Source organism: Carcharhinus amblyrhynchos, unplaced genomic scaffold (assembly GCF_965287045.1).
Source record: "Carcharhinus amblyrhynchos unplaced genomic scaffold, sCarAmb.v2.hapA chromosome_169, whole genome shotgun sequence".
Classification (NCBI taxonomy): Eukaryota; Metazoa; Chordata; class Chondrichthyes; order Carcharhiniformes; family Carcharhinidae; genus Carcharhinus; species Carcharhinus amblyrhynchos.
This window is the reverse complement of record NW_027649909.1, coordinates 78,320-89,086: the sequence shown is the minus strand read 5'-3', so window position 1 is coordinate 89,086 and position 10,767 is coordinate 78,320. Positions and strand designations below refer to the sequence as shown.

At 46.9% G+C, this 10,767-nt stretch overlaps 1 protein-coding gene across 2 annotated transcripts in view; it reads right to left on the bottom strand.

The window, feature by feature from the left end:
* Positions 1-5,968: 5,968 nt before the first annotated feature.
* rrp1 (ribosomal RNA processing 1) overlaps positions 5,969-10,767 on the bottom strand; it is a 36,524-nt gene continuing 31,725 nt past the window's right edge. For both annotated transcript variants that reach the window (XM_080183162.1, XM_080183163.1), the window contains 3 exons: positions 10,370-10,513; positions 9,839-9,905; positions 5,969-6,231 (listed from right to left, as the gene is read on the bottom strand). In XM_080183162.1, the coding sequence (XP_080039288.1) occupies positions 6,041-6,231; positions 9,839-9,905; positions 10,370-10,513 (402 nt within the window). In that variant the 3' untranslated portion in view covers positions 5,969-6,040. The remainder of the gene's footprint in view (positions 6,232-9,838; positions 9,906-10,369; positions 10,514-10,767) is intronic.

Here is a 10,767-nt window from a genome sequence, read left to right as displayed (position 1 = left end):
ACCCTCTGAGCAATGTATGATTGAGCAGTGCAGGAGGAAATATTCATATACTGAAAGTACAAATCATAAAGTTCCCTTCAGAAAGTAGGACTGATTTGACATACTGCTTTCGTTTAGTTAGCAACATTTTGTGGTCTATTCAGATGTAAGCCAGTTAAGGGCAAATTCAGGTGAACACTCTTCCCACAAACCATCTTCTGACATAGACTAGTGTCATGCTACAGAGAACTGGGGGAATTGCTCCGACTGCTTCCATTGCCTTTTGAGGAACAGCATTCCAAAGACACTGCTCTCAGAAAAGATGTTCACATCTTGTCTTAAATAATTATATATTTCTGCATTCAACAAGGCCCCGAGGAGGTTAAAATCACCTCTGATATCCTTTAAATATTAACTCCTTCTCCTGCATGCTCACATTTCAATTACCTCCTCCATAGCTCAGGGTCTATTGCTGATTTAAAAACACACTGCAACATCTTGTCTAATTAAAGATGTTTATGACTCGGTCAATATTTTGTATTGATATGTAAGAGACTCCCATTCTGAGACAAGTCTGAACGAAACCAAACTGGAAACCCCAACAGGATGCAAGGCCCTGAAAGCCCTGGCTCAGTGAGCGTAGGAACAGCCGCCAGGGACCAACTTGAAATCAGTTTCTTGGCGTACAGCTTAACGTGATAGAGGTGGAAACACGGTGTGGGGGACACAGGATATCACTCGGAGAAAACTGCAATGTTTTTAAAACAAGACAGAAATAGCTGTGCCCTTGATGCTATACAAACTCTGATTAAGCAGAAGTACAAGCTTACATTCTTCTTGGGTAGGAGATGGTGTTTAAATGAGTTCAGGGATTGGTAATCCCTTGTTTTGCACATACCATCAGAGGAATCAGCTTGAATCAGTGACATTAATAGTGTTCACTGACCCTGTATTTCAAAAACAAATGTCTTCATTGACGTAACTACCTTGGATTTTCACTGACAACTTTCTGAAATGACAGGAAATCCTTTCATTTTTGATATGCTGAGCTGTTTGGATTTGCTGTTAACTCCAACCCCTCTCAAGTTCCAGATCCATAGTCAGTTTCAGAAATGCACAAAACTGAAAAGCAAGCTCAAATCAGCAGATGCTGGAAAAGTTCAGCAGCTCCAGGAGCATCTGTGGAGAAAGTTCATCTTCATGTCCATTGTGACTTCCTGAGTTCCAAATTGGAATCACATTGAATTCAAAATGTTAACTTTCTCTCAGATGCTGCCTGACCAATGGAGTTTTTCCAGCATTTTCTGCTGTTCTGTTTCAACTGGAACCAGGCACCAAGTGCAGGTACGTGACCCCCTCTCTTCCTGTAACCCTGCATATTTATCATGGCCAGTCTACCTAACTGGCATGCTTGGAATGTGGGAGGAAACTGGAATACCTGGAGGAAACCCACTCGGACACAGGGACAACGTGCAAACCCCATAGTCACCAGAGGCAGAATCAATTTCAGGCTTTTGTGAGGCAGCTGTGCTAACCACTGTGCCACCCATATTGGTACAGCATGAGGAAAAAGATGTGTTGAAATCAAGGCTTTTACTGCATTAAAAGGAATAAAGGAATCAGATTGCATCACACGTAAGGACAAAGTGCAAGTAAACTGGTGCAGTTAACTATTCACTTGAAGAATAGCATTAAGAATTATTGTATCAGGAGCACTTAGAATCTCTGCCCAAAGTCCACTTATGCTAAGGTATCATTAAAGGGATTTGCTAAAATACAACCTGGTAATCTATAAATCATTGCAGTGAAGAGTTTGAATGGGAAGAAACAAGCGCACAATGAATGAGAAACAGGACAAGGCAGAGTTGACATACAGAATGAATTGATTTGTCTGGAGACTGACATCTGAGATGCTGGGGATGACTGGAGGAGGCTGAGATAGATCATCCACTCAGCACTTCTGGCTGAAGATTGCTGTGAATGCTTCTGCCTTGTCTATTTCACTGATGTGCTGGGCACCTCCATCACTGAGGATGGGGATATTTGTGGAGCCGCTTCCTCCAGTGAGTTGTTTGTTTAATTGTCCACCACCAGTCACAGCTGGAGGTGGCAGGACTGCAGAGCTGAGAGTCGATCAGTTGGTGTTACATTGCTTAACCCTGTCTATCACTTGCTGCGTATGCTGTTTTCCAACAAATAAGCCTGTGTTGGAGCTTCACCAGTTGACAATATAATTAGTGTGCCTGGGTGCTACTCCTGGCATGCCCTCCTGCGTCTCAGTTCAAAATCATGGACCCAGGTTTGATTCCCAGTTTGGGTCACTGTCTTTGCTGAGTTTGCTCCCACACTCCAAAGATGTGCGGGTTAGATTGATTGGCTATGCTAAAATTGCCCCTTATTGTCCCAGGATGTATATCAAGAGATATTAACAGGGTAAATATGTGGGGTTACAGGAACAGGGCCTGAGTGGGAACGTTGTCAGTGCAGAGTTGATGGACCGAATGGCTTCCTTCTGGACTGTAGATTTTCCATGTTCCGATTCTTCATTGAACCAGGATTGATCCCTTGGCAATGGTTGGGTGGGGGATACACTGGGCCATGAGGTTACAGATTGTGCTGGAGTAAAATTCCACTGCTGCTAATGGCCCCATAATGTCTCATAGATGCCCAATCTTGAGGTGTTAGATGTGCCTAGAAACTCAAGTCTATCCCAGTGATAACACCAAACAGCACAATGGAGGGTACTCTCAATGTGAAGGCAGGACTTTGTCTCCACAAGGACAGTGCAATGATCATTCTTACTGAGACTGTCATGGACAGATGTGAAGGCAGGTCAGTGAGGTCACAAACATTTTTGCCTCGTTGGTTCCCTCACCATCTCTCACGGGGCCAGTCTAACAGCTCTACCCTTGAGGGTGCGGCCAGTTCTGTCTGGTACTGCTACGACTGAGGCCCCCCCGCTATGATAGACATTCATAGAACATAGAACACTACAGCACAAACAGGCCCTTCGGCCCACAAGTTGTGCTGATCATATCCCTACCTACCAAACCTATCTATAACTCTCAATCCCATGTACTCATCCAGAAGTCTATTAAAAAAGACCCCAACAAGTTCGCCTTTACCATCACCGACAGCAGCCGATTCCACTCACCCACCACCCTCAGTGAAAAACTTACCCGACATCTCCTCTACCTACTCCCCAGCACCTTAAACCTGTGTCCTCTTGTAGCGACCATTTCAGCCCTGAGAAATAGCCTCCGAGATTCCACCTGATCTATACAGTTCAGTTACAAGTGGTGTACCTCAAGGATCTGTTTTGGGGCCACTGCTGTTTGTCATTTTTATAAATGACCTAGATGAGGGTGTAGAAGGATGGATTAGTAAATTTGCTGACGACACCAAAGTTGGAGGAGTTGTAGACAGTGAGGATGGATGTTACAGTGTGCAGAGGGACTTAGATAAGCTGCAGAGCTGGAGAGGTGGCAAATGGAGTTTAATACGGAAAAGTGTGAGGTGATTCACTTTGGTAAGAGTAACAGGAGTACAGAATATAGGGCTAATGGAAGGACTCTTAGTAGTGTTGACGAGCAGAGAGATCTTGGGGTACACGTGCATAGATCCCTGAAAGTTGGCACCCAGGTTGATAAGGTTGTTAAGAAGGCGTAGTGTGTTAGCTTTTATTGGTGGAGGGATTGAATTTCGGAGCCGTGAGGTCATGTTACAACTGTACAAAACTCTGGTGCGGCCGCACTTGGAGTATTGCGTACAGTTCTGGTCGCCGAATTATAAGAAGGACGTGGAGGCATTGGAAAGGGTGCAGAGGAGGTTTACCAGGATGTTGCCTGGTATGGTGGGAAGGTCTTATGAGGAAAGGCTGTGGGACTTGAGGTTATTTTCATTAGAGAGAAGGAGGTTACGATGTGACCTAATTGAGGCATACAAGATGATCAGAGGATTGGATAGGGTGGACAGTGAAATCCTTTTTCCTCGAATGGTGATGGCTAACACGAGGAGACATAGTTTTAAATTGAGGGGTGATAGTTATAGGATGGATGTCAGAGGTAGGTTCTTTACTCAGAGGGTAGTAAGGGCATGGAATGCCCTGCCTGCAGCAGTTGTGGACTCGCCAACTTTAAGGCTGTTCAAATGTTCAGTGGATAGGCATATGGATAACATTGGAATAGTTTAGGTTAGAGGGTCATTAGATTGGTTCCACTGGTCGGCACAACATCGAGGGCCGAAGGGCCTGTACTGTGCTGTAATGTTCTATACCTCTCAACATCTTATAAACCTATCAGGTCACCTCTCATCCTTCGTCTCTCCAAGGAGAAAAGACCTAACTCCCTCAACCTATCTTCATAAGGCATGCCACCCAATCCAGGCAACATCCTTGTAAATCTCCTCTGCACCCTTTCAATAGCTTCCACATCCTTCCTGTAGTGAGGCAACCAGAACTGCGCACAGTACTCCAAGTGGGGTCTGACAAGGGTATTGTCCTGTCTATGTCACGCTGCAACTTCTGATATCCCTCCAGACTATCCACAACACCACCAACCTTTGTGTCGTCGGCAAACTTACTTACCCATCCGTCCACTTCCTCGTCCAGGTCATTTATGAAAATGACAAACAGCAAGGGTCCTAGAACAGATCCCTGGGGCACTCCACTGGTGACTGACCTCCATGCAGAAGACCCATCCACAACCACTCTCTGCCTTCTGCAGGCAAGCCAGTTCTGGATCCACAAGGCCAAAGCCCCTTGGATTCCATGCCCTCTCACTTTTTCAAGAAGTCTTGCACGGGGGACATTATTAAATGCCTTGCTGAAGTCCATGTAAACCACATCCACTGCTCTTCCTTTGTCAATGTGTTCAGTCACATTTTCAAAGAACTCAACTAGGCTCGTAAGTCACGACCTGCCCTTGACAAAGCCGCGGTGACTACTTCTGATCGTACTAAACTTCTCTAAATGTTCATAAATCCTGTCCCTCAGTATCCTCTCCATCAACTTACCAACCACTGAGGTCAGACTCGCCGGTCGGTAATTTCCCGGGTTATCCCTATTCCCTTTCTTGAAAATAGGAACCACATCCACAATCCTCCGGAACCTCTCCCGTCTCCATCGACAATGCAAAGATCATCGCCAGGGGCTCTGCAATCACTTCCCTCGCCTCCCACAGTAACCTGGGGTACATCCCATCCGGTCCCAATGACTTATCTATCTTGACAGAATTTAAAAGTTCCAACACGTCCTCTTTCTTAACATCCACATACTCAATCTTTTCAGTCCACCGCAAACCTGCAGTACAACCACCCAGATCATTTTCCACTGTGAATACCGAGGCAAAGTATTCATTAAGCACTTCTGCTATTTCTACTGGTTCCACACAGACTTTTCCCCCTTCACCTTTTATAGGTCCTATCCCTTCACATCTCATCCTTTCACTCTTCACATATTTGTAGAACGCCTTGGGGTTCTCCTTAATCCAATTCAAGTTCCCCACCGAGTTCACTCTGATCCTTGCCACCCTCAGTGTTTCTGCCATGTGGTACTGAACATTGAGTACTGATCCATCACCTGTTCCATGGTAATCAGGTTTCCATGCCCATCTTCATCCTTGTGCTGTGAGACTTCATGGGGCCGATGCAGTGGGCTCCCTGGGCAAATCCCTTCTAAATTTCTATTTATTTTTAAATTCATTCAAGGGATATGGATGTCATTGGTTTGGCCAGCACTTACTGCCCACATGTGATTGCCCTCGAGATGTTGCTGAGCTGCCTTATTAAACCACTGCAGTCCATGAAGGAACGGTGATATATTTCCAAGTCAGGACAGTGAGTGTATTCAACTGTGTCACCACCTCTCTGGGTCTGCATTACTGGTGCGGACCCTCTAACCGTACAGAGTGTAAGGACTGAGCACCCCACAGTAAATATTCTCTCAAGCAGCTGAGTGAGACAAGAACTCAAACCCCATCATCCAAGTCTGCACATTTAAAGTTCATCAGACAAATTTTACTGGAAATATAAATGATATGTATTGAATGTGGCTGTGAGACACTCAGAGACTGTCCATGGTTTGAGGCCGTCCTCTTGCTGACATTGAAGCACGCTTTACTCTGAGCATAGGGGAGGAGGTCGGTGTTGAGTTGGACTTTAACACGCTGTGATGAGGCCTCTGCTCTGGGTCAAATGCAATCCGGGAACGTCCCTCGGGGCTCACTAAAATACTTTTGTCAGTCCTTTTAAATTCTGAAACCAGAAATAAACTTTTAAAAATATTCAACAAACTTCAAAGATATTTTTCAATTCCACATCAACACTGAGTTTACAAAACCTCATGCCCCCAATTATATTTTTACCCCACACACACCGACTCTCACTGGGGTACGAGTCCCACACACACACTGACTCTCACTGGGGTACGGGTCCCACACACACACTGACTCTCACTGGGGTACAGGTCCCACACACACTGACTCTCACTGGGGTACGGGTCCCTCACACACTGACTCTCACTGGGGTACGGGTCCCACACACACTGACTCTCACTGGGGTACGGCTCCCACACACACTGACTCTCACTGGGGTACGGCTCCCACACACACACTGACTCTCACTGGGGTACGGGTCCCACACACACTGACTCTCACTGGGGTACGGCTCCCACACACACACTGACTCTCACTGGGGTATGGGTCCCACACACACTGACTCTCACTGGGGTACGGGTCCCCCACACACTGACTCTCACTGGGGTACGGGTCCCACACACACTGACTCTCACTGGGGTACAGGTCCCACACACACTGACTCTCACTGGGGTACGGGTCCCACACACACACTGACTCTCACTGGGGTACGGGTCCCACACACACTGACTCTCACTGGGGTACGGGTCCCACACACACACTGACTCTCACTGGGGTACGGGTCCCACACACACTGACTCTCACTGGGGTACAGGTCCCACACACACTGACTCTCACTGGGGTACGGGTCCCACACACACTGACTCTCACTGGGGTACGGGTCCCACACACACTGACTCTCACTGGGGTACGGGTCCCACACATACTGACTCTCACTGGGGTACGGGTCCCACACATACTGACTCTCACTGGGGTACGGGTCCCACACACACTGACTCTTACTGGGGTACGGGTCCCACACACACACTGACTCTCACTGGGGTACGGGTCCCACACACACTGACTCTCACTGGGGTACGGGTCCCACACACACTGACTCTCACTGGGGTACGGGTCCCACACACACTGACTCTCACTGGGGTACGGGTCCCACACACACTGACTCTCACTGGGGTACGGGTCCCACACACACTGACTCTCACTGGGGTATGGGTCCCACACACACTGACTCTTACTGGGGTACGGGTCCCACACACACACTGACTCTCACTGGGGTACGGGTCCCACACACCCTGATATCTCAATCTCCGTGATATCACTGCATCTGGCAATTGTAAATGTGTCATTGTATTTCATGGGGAGTTTGTTATTCTGCTGCCTTCTTTGCTCCTGGAAATGATTTTTCCATCTTGCTCAGTTCCAATCAGTTATCTTTCATCTTGAGGCCACCTATATTCTCTCAGGCTCGTGAGCGCTTACCCCCCAGTCGAGGTCCATCTTTTCGCCTGTTTCTTTTCTGTCAGCTTTGTATCCCTGTGCTGTGTTGGGAATCCCAACAGCCTCATGTACATCCCCCTCCCCAGCCTGTCACCTGCAGCACAGGGTCTTCTCACTGCTCGACTCCATTCCCTTGCTTCATCATCTCCACTCTCACATGCGACAGACCATTCCACCCCTGGGACTGACACTTTCACCAAATCACTCCATGAGGGGAACCATTCTCTCAGCATTTCAGAGTCAGAGATTTACAGCTTGGAAACAGGCCCTTCGGCCCAACTTGTCCATGCCACCCTTTTTTAAACCCCTAAGCTCATCCAAGTTGCCTGCATTTGGCCCATATCCCTCTATACCCATCATACCATGTAACTGTCTAAATGCTTTTCGAAAAGATAAAATTGTACCCACCTCTACTACCACCTCTGGCAGTTTGTTCCAGACACTCACCCCCCGGTGTGTGAAAAGTTGCCCCCTGGACTCTTCTGTATCTGACAGTCCTGTCAGCATCTTACATGTCTCACCTTTCATTCTTTTAAACTCCAGTGGAAACAGGGCCAACTTGTCCAATCTTTACTCATGAGCTCATCCCAGGAATCAGTCAGAGGTTTACAGTATGGAAACAGGCCCTTCAGCCCAACTTGTCCAAGCCGCCCAGTTTTTAACCACTAAGCTCATTCCAATTGCCTGCATTTGGCCCATATCCGTAAATACCCCAGTGAACCCCTTCACACCAGAAATCAGTCAAGTGAGCCTTCTTTGAACTATTAACACATTTCTATCCTTTCTTAAATGAGAAGACAAGTGTACTCCAGCTGCAGTCTCACCAAAGTCCTGTACAGTTGCAGTAAAACATTGCTCCTTTTATATTCCACTCCTCTTGCAAAAAATGACAAGATTTCACAGCATTTTTAGTGATTTACAACGGGACACCCAGATCCCCGGAATTCCGAGTTCAGCAATTTCCCTCCATTTATAAATACACTTTTTTATTCTTCCTGCCAAAGATCAAATGTAGTATGGACGTGCTGGGCTTGGTTGAAGTCATTAGGTTACATTTCAGCTTCATTTAAAGCAATTTTTAAAAGCGGCTAAGATGCAAATGAGATCAAGCCTTGGAGGAGGAGCTGTGCCTACTCCAATCAGCTTGGATCACGTAGACCAAGCCCAAGACAGGAGGTGAGAGCCCTGTCTTGTCAGCTTGGATCGGGAACATCCCAACTTGTTGAGACTCTGAATTGGAATAAAAACAAAAAAAAACAGAAGTACAAGAGAAACTTCTGAGCATCTATCTCTTGTTGAGGCAAAGCTTGATCAGGGATAATTAGAATGGCTTTGTCAGAGGGAGGTCACACCTAACAAATCTGATTGAACGTTTTGAGGTGGTGACTTGGTGTGCAGACAAGGATAATGTAGTCGATATAGTTTATATGGATTTTAGCAAAGCCATTGAAAAGGTCTCATATGGGAGACTTATAAAGAAGGCAAATACAGAGTAATTAGATAAAGTGGGTTCAAAATTGGTTCAGTTAGAGGAGACAAAGGGTGATAACAGAGGCTGCTTTAGAGACTGGAAGCCAGTGTCCAGTGGCGTACCACAGGGATCTGTGTTGGGTGCCCTATTCTTTATACAAATGACATTGATGACTATGTTGGGGGTAGGATTAGTAAGTTTGTGGATGACACAAGATCGGCCGGGTGGTTAACAGTGACGCGGAGTGTCTTGGGTTACAAGAAGATAAGATGGAATGGTCAAATGGGCAGATAGGTGGCAGATGGAATTTAACCCTGAAATGTGAGTGTGCCCGGATACTTGGAGTTCTTCACAGTACATGATGGAGACAGTACTTCTGCTCAATGCTATCCTACCTCAGCCATGAACGCAACCCAACCACAGGAGCAGGCGTACATCATGTCCAATCTTCTGTTAAAATCTAGGTTGTGGCAACACCTTTCTCTAATCTGCTTTACATCACTCTTCAATTCTAGCACCACAAAGCTGAAAAACACCAAATGGAAGGCCAGAATAGAACGTGACACCAGGTGCTACTGTACGATCTGTCCCACCACTAATTCTTAAATAATGGGTAGTTCCAGCCAGGGTATGAGGCAGCCCAGCTGCTTCCTGTCTCAGTCAGGGTCTTGGCAAAGTCTGCACATTGGGAAGAAAGTTCAAAGCTCAGTAATTCTCCATCCCCACTGCTCAGCCTTACCTGCTGTCATGTTCTTTTTCAGCCCAAACCGGACTTTCTTTGCACTGGAGGTTGACATGATTTTAATCTGTGGCAGCAGAGAGCAAAAAAGCACAAGTTATTTTAACAGACAGTGAGAGTAAATTGTTTTTGTAAATTGGGAGCAGCCAAAAGGCTGAACGATGCATTCTGACCACAATCTTCAGTCTAACATTCTCTGAAGTATTTGGATGCAGGGTACAGAGTTTATTGGAGGGGTGAATCAACGCAGATGGAAACTGCCCTTGTTGACATCACAAGATGAGGGCAAAACCAAAATCCTCCCCGAGACGGCTGCCATTTCACACAGAGCCAGGGCAAAGCCACACAGCTTTGATTCCGTGTTCGGCAGGACACCAATCCTGCCCGGGCTTCCTCCCCCCGTCCCCTGCCCAGGCTCCCACCCCCCACCTCCCCCCACCACCCTGCCAGAGCTTCCCTCCATCCGAGCTCCCCCCACAACCCAGAGCAGAGAGAATGATCAGTCATAGAGAACTGGAAAGATGTTCTCACCATTTTACACTGTTTGCGAACAGGCTCAGCACTTTTCGCTTTCTTGAAGAAGATGGGTTTTGGTATCACAGAGCTCTCAAACTTCAGAAATTCATTGGATGCAGCATTCAAAGCCTGGGTTCCAACACAAGGTTCGGCATCACCCTGGGGGCACAGTAACATTTCAGTCTCTGTCCTCACACCATCTATCAGAACATTTTAAAAAGCCCAAGCACTCCACAGCCCTCACCCTGTACGGCACACTCAGTACTGGGGCAGCTGGACAGACTGGGTTAAGAACACAACAATTTGACTGATGCTTCCTCAGTTGCTGTCCTGTCAAAACTGCACACAGCCCTGATCTCTGCTGGGTTGGTTAGTCAGAACCTCAGTCACAGTCAGTGACTATGTGCTGTTGG